At 32.2% G+C, this 14,405-nt stretch overlaps 1 protein-coding gene across 50 annotated transcripts in view; it reads right to left on the bottom strand.

Annotated features, from left to right (window-relative positions):
* The window catches only part of LOC123272832 (Down syndrome cell adhesion molecule-like protein Dscam2), a 75,367-nt gene that overhangs the window by 4,263 nt on the left and 56,699 nt on the right, over positions 1-14,405 (bottom strand). For 25 of the 50 annotated variants that reach the window (XM_044739980.1, XM_044739971.1, XM_044739996.1 and 22 more), the window contains exons 12-26: positions 10,516-10,635; positions 10,230-10,403; positions 9,848-10,144; positions 9,401-9,762; positions 8,950-9,321; positions 7,436-7,910; positions 7,077-7,346; positions 6,376-6,607; positions 6,107-6,283; positions 5,864-6,030; positions 4,641-4,883; positions 3,444-3,611; positions 2,234-2,374; positions 589-779; positions 174-522 (exon numbers count right to left, since the gene is read on the bottom strand). In XM_044739980.1, coding sequence (XP_044595915.1) covers positions 174-522; positions 589-779; positions 2,234-2,374; positions 3,444-3,611; positions 4,641-4,883; positions 5,864-6,030; positions 6,107-6,283; positions 6,376-6,607; positions 7,077-7,346; positions 7,436-7,910; positions 8,950-9,321; positions 9,401-9,762; positions 9,848-10,144; positions 10,230-10,403; positions 10,516-10,635 — 3,738 coding nt within the window. Of the gene's footprint in view, positions 1-173; positions 523-588; positions 780-2,233; positions 2,375-3,443; positions 3,612-4,640; positions 4,884-4,928; positions 5,115-5,863; positions 6,031-6,106; positions 6,284-6,375; positions 6,608-7,076; positions 7,347-7,435; positions 7,911-8,949; positions 9,322-9,400; positions 9,763-9,847; positions 10,145-10,229; positions 10,404-10,515; positions 10,636-12,383; positions 12,672-13,973; positions 14,256-14,405 lie in introns of all 50 variants that reach the window. The other 25 variants (XM_044740155.1, XM_044740200.1, XM_044740146.1 and 22 more) reach the window with 3 other exon arrangements.

Raw genomic sequence — 14,405 nt, 5'->3', positions numbered from 1 at the left:
AAGGCTGGTTATATAACATATATATATATATAAATTTTTTAACCAATAGTGTTTTTGGAACTTATTTGACTAATTATGACATATGATTGCAAAATCAGGTGAAAATTCCACCATGAGGACTAATGCAATAGTTAGATTTATAACAAAATCTACCTAAAAATGAAATAACTCACCACCGTAGTTACGATTCATTTGGAGTTGATCACGATCGCATTCCGCTTCACTAATTTCATTACTCTCTTTGCTGTCATTGAAACTGGAGTTATTTGGGTCGTGGTTTCGTGGTGGTGGTGGTGGAGGTTCGGGAGAGTTAGACATAGGGAGATTGCGAGCTGAACCAACACTACGACGTCCAACGGAACCACGAGACCCATAGTGATCGTATGGAGCTCCGTATTGTCCGTATTGTGACCCATATTGATCTTCTTCGGGCGCGCAGTTGGCTGGATCGTCATATTCCGGTGAAAATACAGTCTGTCCTCCCTGAGAAGGTACTCGAGAGTAACGTCCGTTTTGTCGTGGCTAAAAATGAATATTTGTTGGTTATTATCCTTATTTTTAACTTAAAGCAATAAATAATTTCCATACCATTGATTGTGACCCAGATCGGCTGTGTGCAGAAGCATTGGTAGGATGTCCAGCTGGTGGTCCCATAGTGCCAGAATGTCCATTGGCAGGGTGTGGGAATGTTTGGAATTGCATTGCCTTAGAGGGATCCATTTCCTCACGGAATCCGAGCAAATGGAATGTTGCGTACGGACAAATTTCATCTTCCATACCTGAAGTCATATTAGTAAATCGGGTAGATACTGTGGTTATATCAACACTAATTCTACTTTTTAGTATATTTCATGTGATTGTAAAATTAAAAAGTTACATTATAAATTAATATGTTTGTAAAATTAAGCAAAAAAAATAGTTCTCTTCTAAAATTATTTGGAAGTAAGAACTACTTAATTTTTCGAGTTTTATAGTAAAAAATGTTTTAACAAATCTTATTAGTTTGTTAAACCCGTATAAAGCCGATTGGCGTTAATTTATAGAATCAATAAATAAAAATGGTCATTTCCGAATACTTTTTCTCATCAAATTATTCAATGTGCTGAGTTAAGATAATAATTAAAAATAAAATCTAAACCAGTTAAATAATTTATAGTATTCGTTAATGATGCTAAAATTATTAAATATCTAACATTATTCGAATTTCTATAAAAAATAAATTATTTAAAAAAGTTCGACTTATAGATTTTTTTATGATTTTAGTAATAAAAATGATGTTTGTATTCTACTTATAAAAACAAAAAAACTTTGAATGTAAACTTTTAAAATTTTCATGATATTTACAAAATTTTTTTTCTAATTATTTTATTTCTAATAAATAAAAAAAAACCTAATCATATTTTTATAGCAGAAAATAGGGCAGTTCCAACTTCTAAATAATTATTTTCGTTTTTTCATTGAAGTGAACCGATGTACCATTTTAATTTCAATGATGAAATATATAAATAAATAATTATTAAAAATATAAGATATAATTATTTACAATTTTATAATACAATGGAATAAAAAATACAGAAATAACTAATGTGATAACTATCTATTTACACTGAAAAAATTAGTAAATTGTTTGTGTTCGGTATAATCACCTACCTCGGATACAAGAAAATGTTCAATAAGTATAGTAATCAAATTACATTATAAAAAAAAATTAGAAAGGTTTGACGATATTCAACTATAGAGTGGAAGTGTGATGGATGAAAATGATTGTGTTAGAGAACTAATAAATTACAAGTAGCCCATGCGGACGTGCAATAAGAAACTTTTATGACCACCGGAAAACGTAGAGGACTTACAGAACTTATGTTGTATCTGCTCCGATTTGCGATAAACACCAGTCAGCAAGTAGATGAATCAGTTGTAAAATGACTCGAATTTTATCACAATCAATATTTTAAACCGATTTTTTTTTAAATGTTATGTTTAATAATTTTAGTTAATTAATTAATTTAAATTCAATACCTTGAAAATATTTGATTATACATTTTTAAAATTTCATTAGATCATATAAAAAATATATTCTAATAGGGGTTAATTCTATAGATAAATTCCATTATATATGCACAAGCATGTTAGTATACATATTATTATCTATCAGATTAGTATTCGATGCGCTAGTTAGACTGGACTTTAAAGATGATGCGACGATTTGGATACGCGATTACGAATTACCTACCTCTGTGGGATAGAGCGTCAGTACTGCCTATACGAGGTGGTGGCGGTGGACACCTTCGGTTAGGTGCACAGTGTGATAATTCTTCGTACATGTGTCTTCGTGGGTCCCACGTCGAGTGACTTCTAAATGAACCTGTTGGACCTGTACCAACATATGCTACACAACGACTATCACAACCCAATTGCGTTTACCAAGATCCCTTAATCTCACAATCGAGACAGTCAAATATAATTTGCTTAATATGTAAAAAGTTATTAAGCGATAATTTAAATTTTAATTTAAATTTAATTAATCTTGGTTTACGCAAAGGGTACAGCAAGCTTAAAAAATAAATAAAAGTAGCCAATGCATAGTCGGGGTAAACGCAGTGATGATTTTAATTCAGCAAACAAAATTAATTAAATAAGGTGGCGAAGCACCTAATTTCTAGCGCGTCAACAAAATTATGTATAATATTTGATTGTGATTTTTATAGCAATAATTTTTTATGATATGAATGCTTTACAGAAGAAAAAGGACAGTTTTAGTTTTATTTCCCGTCACCTATGCCCGTATGGTCATAATTATTCATAGATATATAATTATATGTTTTTATTTGCATTATATACAATTAAACTTTTAAGGCATGACTCTAATTAATAACAAAAAAAGAAAGGTAATTGTTTGGAAGGGGGGACCACTTCATTTTTGGATATAAAAAAATCGAAAAATCTACATTTAATTTTTTTTTACAATGCATTTCAGATAAAAATTATAAAAATAGTTCAAAATAAATTTTTCAAGATCTTTCGAATCTTTTTATATTAAAAAAAAAAAATAAATGTTTACCAAAAATAATTTTTTTTTATGAAGATAATTTGAAAAAAAAAAATATTCAATGTTAACTTTTTGAATTTTTAAGATTGTTGCAAAAATGTTTAGAAACTTTTGAAAATTCATTCTTCAAATAAATATATTTTTAATGAAATTTAAAAATAAAAATTAGTAAATGTTAAAAAAAAATTTAATCAAATTTTTATAACCAAAAATAGGCTCCTACTTCCAAATAATTTTGAAAATAAAAGTTTCCTTAAACTGTCATTTCAACTTAATGGTGGTATTTGATGAAGAAATCAAAGTTTAATTTAAAGAAAAAAACGATCGTGCGATCGATACAACATCTAAATAATTGGAAAATGATGATCTAGGAATGTGAGGAATGATGGCTTACTTATCACTGTACCTCGCTTGATACGATCACAGGTGTTGTAGTTAGAACCAGGTACCGGTGGTAGTTTACGGTTTGGAGGAGCGATATATCCTAGCTCATCACGAAGATCTGGTCGACGTTTGTCTAACGTTGCACCTACTACACCAGTCTGTTGATAAACGACGTCATCTAAAATGAAAATTATTGTTACACATCAGTTATTTTCCTTTGGGTGTCGATTTCATTAATTATTAAGTTTGTTCCGTCGTACGATTAGTTTTATTAGAAAAATTTTAATTAAATAATTTTATGTTTTTTATTTGTATAGTCGAAAATTATTATTTAAATTGGTAAATAATATATCTTATTTTAAATTCAAACCCGTATTTTTTAGTATTTCATGTTATCTAGAAAAAGGTTCATTCATTTGTTTAATTTTATTTATGACTGTAAATTTCCCAGCCTATGTATTGCAATACCAGTCTAGACAATTTTTTGCTTTTTTTTTATACTTCAGTTACTTTCTAGCTTTAGAATAGAAAATAAGTTTTTAATAGTAATTTTTGGGATATTGTCTTAAATAGTTTTTGATCTGCTTATGGTCATAAATTTGATACCTGGGTTATATTACTCTGGGTTTTTACTTTTGGTAAATTTTGTATTTTAATCTTTTAATTGCCAACTAAGTTTAGAAATATTTTGTAAATCTATCGCCCATCCAGGTAAAAACCTCAGCATCCGTATTCTCTTTCCTGCTTATTGTTCCAAACTGCATGGCTTGCAATTATCCCGCCTCCAAATTACTTCCTTGTCAACTATTCGGTGCCAAATATTCCTACTCCTAATTTTTCCTGCTTGTAATTGTAATGCCTATTTCTTACTCTCCTTGTAACAATTTTTGTATTTTTACTAAGTTAGTTATTCTCAAATACCTTATAGCGCACAGTCGCATTTCTTTGCTTTAAAATAAATTAAAGTTAAATTAAACCTCATTGGTTTTTTACTTGGCGCAATCTAATTGTAAGATTACCCACATACCTTGTGAATTAAGTATTTAATTCACAAACAAATTAAATTAATTATTTGGTATAAAATATAATTATTAATTTTATACGTAACCGTAAAAATACTCGCGATAAACTAATCACGAGTCAAAACAAAATTAAATAATAAATTATAAACGATATAACTAATCGTAAAAAACACTAATTTTTATACATTGGCCTTCATAGTATTTTTCGTCGGCGGAAGGAATTCCTCGAAGCCGAGTTTGTTCGGGACCTCGAGTTCTTCTTGACACGGCCACACAAATAACGATAATACCAACGATGACAACAACTACGGTTGCAATAGCCGGTACTACTACATTGATATTCATCCAAGACGGTATCCACGGGAAGAGTTGTCTTACGTCGGTAGTTTCAGGAGCTACATTGTTCCTGACAGGCGGTGCAATAGTACCTATTGAAAAAAACAAAACCATATTGGTAGTAAATTTCTACACACCTTTGTCACTGGAACCATGGCCTTTGCCTTTGAGCACACAAATTACGATGACGGCAACGATTATCACAAGAAGGGCAGCGACCACTGGGACAACCAAATTTAAATTGGTCATAAATGATTTCATTGGATCCTCGTCGTTGCTGCCACCGTTAACATCTGGAAGCTCGCGAGCGGGTGCAATGGTGCCTGGAACAAAAAAACTCTATACTATTAGTACTTCCAGTCACCATTAGCACCAGGCAATGATTCCGTTCCACATTTAAGCGTTACAGAATAACTGAATCACACGCCAGAAAGAAGAAAGACATTCCAACACAAGTGTCTAAGTGTATTATGCATCTAGAAAAGAAGTAGAACATTCCTACTTGCGCATTGTAAATGCGTTATTGACTTGATTGAATTAAATTTGATAAATCAAATTCAGGAGCTGAGAGCGAAAGTTGAATTTATATTCAGCCAAGAAGAAACATAGTGATTGATGATTGTTATTTGAAGTTGGGAGAGAAAAATAGAGATGAAAGTCAAAATTTTGTTGGTAAAAAAATGCATTATTAATGATCAGTTATGCATGTATGAATTGGAGAATTATGTTAATTAATCCGTTTGAGGTTTTATTGTATAAAAATATACAGAAGATATTTCTTTGATGTAACACGTAAAAATTCATCCGATAGTCACTTTTCATGCGAAAATTTCTGTGCAAAAATTAATCTTGCACTAAAATTTTTCTCAGCAAAAATTTTAAGATAAGAAGAATAAGAAGAAATCTCAGCAGGAGAAATTTTTCCATCAAAAAAGAGACGGTTACTCTGATGAGTGTAGAAAAATAGTGAAAAGAGTGCCCAGACTTGAGAGCTAGCAGAGTGGTGTATGTGATTACAATAGATATCTGATTGCAGCCAGAATCTTTGTAACCAGAAGCCACCATTACTTACCCCCTGTTACTGTCAATGTTGCAAATTCATACTCAGCTACTGCAAATCCAGCATTGTTGTGAGCTGTCACACGCAGGTGATACCAGTTTGCTGGGTCGAGATCAAGAACAACGAAATTGCTGCCAGGTTTCACATTATTTGATACTTGATTCCATTCTTGCTGTTGCCTAATGAGTAATAATTTGATATATTTTGATAGTTTGTACAATGAGTATATTTCTTCAATAAAATTTTTATTCTTACTTCTTCTTGTGTTCGACTACGAAATAAAGCATGGGACATCCGCCATCAGACCAAGCGTTCAAGTGAAGAGTTATGCTGTTGGTTGATACTTCGATGAATCGTGATGCTTCAGGAATTATTGGTTTCGATCCTTTGGTACGAGTGTTGAGAATATCTGATGGGTTACCGGTTCCAATACTACAAAAAGATATTTTTATTAATTTGAAAACACAAGTATGATTATTTATTGACTAAAAAAATTGTGAGTTATTGATAAATAACGAACGTACCCATTGTAAGCAGTTACATAAATTTGGTAGCGCGATCCGCACCATAAATTCTCGAGTGTGTATTTTTGGGCAGTTGAGCTTATTTGCACTGTTTCCCAATCTCCAAATTCGGGTTTGTAGTGAATAGTGTATCCGTGAATTGGTGCATTGTCTGTTGAATGTGGCCGGAGTTTCATTGTCAGTGAGTTTGTAGTTGTAGCAGTGAGAGTAACTTGCGGCGAATGCGGTGGTGCTGCGTAAATTTAAACAGAACGAAATTAGTAATTTGCTGTTTCTCTGTTGTTTTTTATCAACAATCTTTTAAAACTTTATTTGAATATTCCACGAGGTTAATTAAACGACTATAGTCATCATTCATAAAAATATAACAATAATAGAAAGTTTTTTTTGTAAAACATTTTAGCTCTATTTTAATTAGAAGAAAAGTCTGAATTTTTTTACCGCATAGAAGTTATTTTTTATAATACTATGAATTTAACAGACATCTGACCATTTTTTCTCTAATTAAAGGAATAAATTAAGTACCATGAAAAAATTCTTTAAAATTCCAATCATAGATTTTTTTTATTTTTACAAGTGAAATTTTACTCTTTAAATATTTTCTTTATTATAATTTATTTATTAAAAAATTTCAAAAAATTTTTAGATATCTGTCAATTTTAGAATAATTATTTTATTAAGTTATAATTAAATATTTTTACCGTGAACGATCAATTGATGAGTGACAGTATCATGACCAAATGAATTTTCAACATAACAAGAATACTCTCCGGCATCAGCACGATCAACTTCCTTAATAAATAGAGATCCTTCCGGTAATTGTCGAAGTCTATCGCTTGTCTGAAGTTTTGCATCGCGAACTTTCCAAACAACTTCTGGAGCCGGAACACCAACAGCGAGACACGGTAATTTAACATCCTCTTTGTAAGTCGCGGTAAATTTATCGTCGAACGATGCAATCTTTGCCGGAACTGAAATTAAAAACAATTTAATGCAAAAAACAACTTTAACAATAATGACTTATTTAAAAAAAATATACTATACTTATTTTTACAATTACCTCTATCATTTGGTGTCAGCGAAACAATTTTCGACGCCTCTCCTTCACCGATATTGGTACTAGCAGTTACCCAGAAGTCATACCGATGCTGTGTATCCAATCCTTTAGCTTCATAAGTCAGTTGACTTGGAAGTACTTTATGACTAACAGGTTCTTCAACATTATCGGCTTTAGTGTATACCGTGTACTGAGAAATAACTCCGTTGGGCTGAATCGGTGGGCGCCATGATACAAGAATAGATTCGCCGGACATAACTAGCGCTTTGATAGCAATTGGCGCTTCAGGTGCGTCTTGTTCCGTTTGACAGTGAATTGGTGCCGACTTAACTCCATCACCTCCAGAGGTAAATGCAAGGACTTGCATGCTGTAGTTGGTGTATTTTTTAAGTCCGTGTAAAATTGTTTCGCTTGATGATGTAATTTTTGTGTCCTTTGTGTTCTCATCGTACCATGTCTCAGATGGGCCATATATTACCTAAAAAAGAGCCAAGACATTAAATAGTTGTTTTTAAAATTCAAGTATTTATATGCAATTACTTCAATAAATCATCAGTTAAATCTAATCAGCGTAATTATTATCTTTTATCGTGTATTAGTCAATAGGTTGACGTTATGCTATTTGTAAATCATTGAAACCCGTAAATCACTCAAGCGCGATTGTGATTACTATTATCGCTAAATAAATTATGTAATCCCAAGGTATTAAAATGATTCACAAGATTTATTTTCTAAGGTTATTGTTTATGAGTCTATTGATTTCACAGTTTACGAAAATTATACTCACAATTTTCTTCGATTTCAATCATTTTTCAAAATTTAAATGGAAAGGCCAATTGAAATTTTTTCAATATTCTTCCCTAATATACAATAAAAACTTATTTTTTTCTACTTATACACTGAGAGAAAAAATCTGTTTTGAAAAAATAAACAATGTTGTAATAAGAAATAAAATTGTTGAAAATTTTTAACAGGTCCATTTCTTGTCTTAGCAATGCCCTTCTCTTAAAATAAATTTTTTCTCTTAGTATAAATATTAAAAAAAAATTTTTACCAACAGTACGCTGTTTTTTTTTTTTTTTTTTTTCATTACTAAGGTATCAAAGAATTATGTACATTATGTACACTATGTAAATTATGTGATTTATGTAAATTTTGTAATTTATAATTAGTAATAATATTGTAATATTGCTGTATGTATGGATGTTCTTGTAACTATATGGCTTAGAGCAATTGCAACATCCTAAGTAAGCTTTTGTTAATTATGTTGATTACATTTTATCTATTGCCAATAAGAATGTACTAAGTGGCCCTGTCAATGGCATTTGCTGTTGGGTCTTTGTTTAAATAAATAAATAATTAAAAAAATTGGGCCGTTCAGTTCATTACGGCGTAGTTCGGATATTTATATCAGCGCTCAGTCGTTATGTTTGTTTATGTCGTACATTAGGTAAATATGAGTTTTTTCTTACGACAAAAATAAAAAAGATAATTTACTGAAAAGTTAAGTTACTTACTTTGTAACCAGTGATAACACCATTTGCAGCAGTAAGTGGTGGCGATACCCAAGAAACTCGGATAGTTTGAGAGGTTAGCGTGGTGCAAGTAGTGTCATGGGGTGGTTGTTCGGGTACTCCTTCAGCGGTATGTTGCCGGCGTTCTTCACTCATCGGCCCGGAACCAACTTTGTTAAATGCCTGAACAACAACACTGTACTGAGTGTAAGTTTTGAGGTTCAATATCTGCAAATGATGTTCTTTGTTGTCTTCCTTTGAGAATTCGACTGTTTCAAACATGTAAGGCTTCTCAGAAGAAGATAGGCGGTAACCGACGTAGTAACCAAGGATTTCACCGTTCCAGTCCTCTCGGGGTGGTGGTTTCCATGTTACCTAGAATGTTTTTAATCATGTTAATGACAATTTAAGATATCAAAGAAGAAAAAGAACAAAATGTATCAATCTTTCATACCTTAAGTGTGTGTTGGTCAAGAGCATCAACTCGTACAGAACTTGGTGGACCAGATGGAGCTTCTTCAGCAGTGATAATCGTGACTGTATCAGACGGATCAGAATTGCCGATTTCATTTTCAGCGACAATGCGAAGATGATAAGTAGTTGCAGGTCTGAGATTGAAAACACCGGCTACATTTTGCTGAGTCGCTGGTACAATAACCCGGTCAATGTCGGTTTCCCAAGATCCTTTGCTCATTTTGTATTCAATAAGGTATCGCTTGATAGGACTGTTTCCGTCGTAAGGAGCTGCCCAAGAAAGTTGTACTGATCGTCCTGATTTATCAAGAACCTTGAGTCCGTATGGAACTTCAGGAACCTCTGAAGATAAAAATAAAAAATAAATAAACAAAAATTCCTCTAATCTCTTCTTAAATACAAGTTAAATTTTGAATTAGTGACGAACCTTGAACAATCATATTAATGCTGGTATCATCACTTCCAAAAGCATTTGTAGCAACACAAGTAAACAATGCAGAATCAGATCTTTCAGTTCTCTTGATACTCAAGTCCGCCAAAACACCATTAGCCAGAATCTCTTCACGAATTGTGTAACGAGAGTCACTCTTTGGATCCAATCGCTTGTTGTTCATGTTCCACAAAATTCCGATTGGTTTCTCGCCCTGTGCTTCACATTGCAATACTGCTGGTTCACCACGACGAGCAGTCTGGTTACGAAGTTTGATTTCAAAGTGCGGTGGTGCTAAATTAATCAATTTTTCCATTAGTATTTTTAAAAATACTGAACGATCTATTCAATAAGTAAATATTGAAAAATTCTGAAATACCTTGGACAGAAATAAGAATAACTGCAGACAATCCTGAACCAATTCCATTGACAGCCTCGCAAAGATAGTAACCTTCATTGGTTTTCTGAATGTTATTGATAGACAAAGTACCATCTTCTACGCTAATGTCAGGGTTGTTGAGCTTCAAGTCAGTGTAATCACCGGGTGTGTCACCTGAAAAGTTTAAAAATTTATTGTCAGGTTAAAAAAATTATAATTTCTTCGTTCTTTTAAAAACTTTATTACTTTGAACGAAGAAAATTTCTTGTGATTCGAAAGTACTTACCAGCAGCCCTTTTCCATGTAACCTGAGGCTTAGGGAACCCGTCGGCTTTACATTCAACTCTAGCATCGGAGCCTTGGGCAAATGCCTTGTCAGTCGGTTCAAGAATCCAACGTGGTGGTACTGTTACAAAAGAATATTCGTGAGTTTGAATTACTTTTTAGTTATTTTATTATCTAACAAAACGAGAGTAGTCCACAAGTTTTTAATATTAAAAAATAAACATATTTTTTGTTCCAATAAATTTTGAATAATGAAATTAGTAATTGTATAAGCGAATAAAAATGTAAAAATTTTAAATATTTTAATCGTAATTTCATTGTGTGTTATAAAAATTAAACTTGTCGGCTGCTCTTATCGTTTTAATGGCATGCACATACAAAGCATTTTGCTCTCGCTAAATAAATTTTGCTGACATGCAAGAACTCTACTGAGGAGACCCATCGAGTACCAATTAAATGTTAGTAAATAAAAGTATTATTTTTCTACAGTACTACAAATACTGAAATTGAATAGCTTTAATTGAGCTATCAATGCATGCATTTTATATTAATTTCAAAGCTATGTACAATTGGTACACGTGGTATTATCAATGCACCATTGAAGGGATTTATGATAATTGTTAAGTTAATTTGTTAGTAAAAAAAAAAGAAAAAAAAAAAAATATAATTAGATATAAAAACATGCACTTAACGACAGGTATCTACGAAACGAAAGATGAGACGTGTGGGAGATGAGGTAAAGGTTAATCAAGGAAATTCAACGTGTATTGTTAGGATGTGAGATCAATGATGATGATTTAAGGACTGGGGGATGAATCGACTCCGCGTAGATGAAGACGAGAAGCGCAAAACCGGGCTCAAGCCTGATCAACAACGAGCGTCATCTGACTTTGTTTTTATATAATTGATTAATAAATGTATATTCTTGAATTGAAATGCAGTAAAGCAGTGGCAACGCTAGTAACAAACAGTTCGAATTCTAGCATGAAAATGTAGACCTAGCTAGTTTTTTTTTGTCTCTTTTCGTGTCAAAAACAATGAACCTGTAACGATGGTATAAATGTAATAATAATAGTAATAATAATGATAATGTTTAATGATGATCTGATAAATCACAATAATCTATAATAGTAACTCTACGATTCTTTTAACAGCCAAATTTTTCAAGATGTAAAAGATGAAGAAGCCGAATATTCGTCATTCCTAGAGCACAAAATACCTTACACACAGGATACGTTCAATGAACTTGGCGCGAAAAGCCATAGGTATCGCAGCTTGTGCCAGGTGATCATCCTCTGGTAAAATACGTTGAGAAAGAGCGTAAAATTATAGACACAAAAGGTATTGTAAGAATCAATCAAAGAAAATCAAAAATAAAGAATAGAATATTTAAATTGTTTCAAGTAGACGAGCGGTAAACAAAATATACTGGGATTTAATCAAAATATATATCATAAATTGGCTGTGGCATGGCAAGAATTCATTAGCAGGTATCTTGCCAACGGTTTTTTTTTTTTTTTTTTTTTTTTTTCATAATAAAATAATTATTATAAAATAACGATTTGCAGCATTTGCACTCAGGCAGGAAGGTAAAAAAAAAATTATGCTTCGATTCACTTATAAAAAAGTTGACTCCGCATAGAAACATATCTTACGATGGTTCAATTAATTTAACAGTCAAGGGATTAATAAATATTTAAATTCAAAGCGAAACGTATCATTTTATAGCTTCAATCATGAGTCAATTCCATAAAGCTCCGCTGCTTGATGATGCAGTCGTATCATACAAAAAGAAGCTTTTTTTCATAATTATTATTATTAGGTATGTTTAATTTGAGTTTAATACTTTTCTGTTGGCTACGCCCTAACCGTAAACACGTAATGTTGATTCATAAGTTACTTTTCCAGAGGGATTTGATGCGACACAAGCATAATTGCCGGCGTGTCGCGATGTCACTGGTTCGATCTGCATAATACTAGTTCGTGGGCCAAGCTTGCCGATGTTGTGAGGTAGTGATGGAGGCAAAGGCTTTCCATCAAGGGTCCAGTTTATTTGAATCGGTGTATCGCCAACCGGGACCATACATGCCAGCTGTGCTGCTTGCCCCTCATAGATCGGCTGCTCTCCAAAGTCAAAATGACTGATCCGAGGTAATACTGCAATTCAACATAATGCAGAAACGTCTTGGATAATATGTCACCGTTATAGCAATGCTTTTTCACTTTTGTATCCATATATGGAAGATATACTTTTAATACTTTTAATTTGTAGGATCTACGACGGAGTTGGGAGTTAGGACGCATTTATGATTTTTAACTCACGGCTGTTATTATTAGACTTTTTTTATCAGGATATTGAGATAGATGTCAGAAACTTTGAAGTCTCTAATGGTATTATTGGTTTTCTAAATTTCCTATGTATAGTGTTTTGTCGTGTAAAGATATAAGCACAAAAACCTACCAACCACTTTTAAATAGAATTATACATTAATGCTGGGGTAATACAAAAAATCAACTAATTTCATAGTTGAATCTTCTATGAAAATATGTTATTTCACGATTTTTCAAAATTTTCTCCAAAAATCAGCATGATAAATAATTTTTAAGGGTCACTTAAAACCTTTCAAAATTTTCAGATTCGTCCAAAATTGAATTTTTTACTTTCAATCTTTTCTCTCGTTATTCTACCATTTTTAATGTGATAAAATATATTCTGAAATTTTCAACTCGATTTTTCGATTTCTAAAAGTCACTAAAGATGTATGTAGCTTTTAATGTGTACTTTAGATGTTTTGAAATGTCAACATGAGTATAAACAAATTTTGGATTTTTTTTTCATAAAGGTGGCAAACTGAAGAAAAGAAATAAAATGCGAGACACAGATCGAAGACAAAAAGAAAATTATTACGACTACATTTTAATTGACAAACTTTCATCCGACAAGTTTTTTGATTCTTTTGAAATCTTTACAAATTATTGCATTCAATTGAAATAGTTATCCTGAATTAAAATAATTTTGAAATATCTAAAGTACACTTTGAAGGCAAAAAAAATTTTGAGCGACCCTAGAAATCAAATTAATGATTTGAAATTTTAAAAATACCGATAATTTTAAAAATAGAAAATGTTTAAGTAATGAGAAAAAAATCATAAACAAAAAACCGGATTTTTGACTAGTTTGAAAGCTTTCAAAAATTTTGAGTAACCCTTAAAAGTTTTTGAATCGAGCTAATTTTTGAAAAGGGCTTTCAAAACATGCGAAGCTAACCTATTTTCGTAGGAAACTTGAAGCCAAAAGTAGTCAGTTCTTGCATCACCCCAATTCATACATAGTATGACAGTAGAACAAAAAATACGGGATTCCAATAAGATGCAATTACTCCGACTTTTTTCAAAATTTACCATTAAAAAATAAAATGCAAAATCACAATCGCGACTGTGTTATAAAATTTTAAATACCGTTGACTTTAAGATGTGCGCTGTGTCTAGCATGACCTGCGGGATTGTCCGCGACGCAAGCATATTCTCCGGCATGTTCTCCTTTTACAGCCGGAATTGTCAAAGCAGAGACTCGGTCTCCTAATGCAGTGATCTTGATACTTTCGTCAACTTCTAAATGACGTCCTTCGAATAACCACTTAAGGGTTATTGGCGTGTCACCTTTTACCACCGCGCACTGAACGATTATCAGGTCACCGGAATTGGTTTCGTCGAAGGAAAAAGGTTGGAGATGTGGAGCAACTGTGGACATCGATTACAATCTATTTGAATTATCTAATCGCGTGATAAATATATTGTCTAAAAGAAACACTGCTTTCGTCGTGCTATTATGAATTTTATTTTTGGTCCATCCGCTCCGATGAAATTTTTAAAGTATCGGAAGATAGGATA

This window comes from Cotesia glomerata, linkage group LG1 (assembly GCF_020080835.1).
Source record: "Cotesia glomerata isolate CgM1 linkage group LG1, MPM_Cglom_v2.3, whole genome shotgun sequence".
In the NCBI taxonomy this organism is placed as follows: domain Eukaryota; kingdom Metazoa; phylum Arthropoda; class Insecta; order Hymenoptera; family Braconidae; genus Cotesia; species Cotesia glomerata.
Note: the sequence above shows the minus strand (reverse complement) of the source record. Positions and strands in the feature narration are given on the sequence as shown.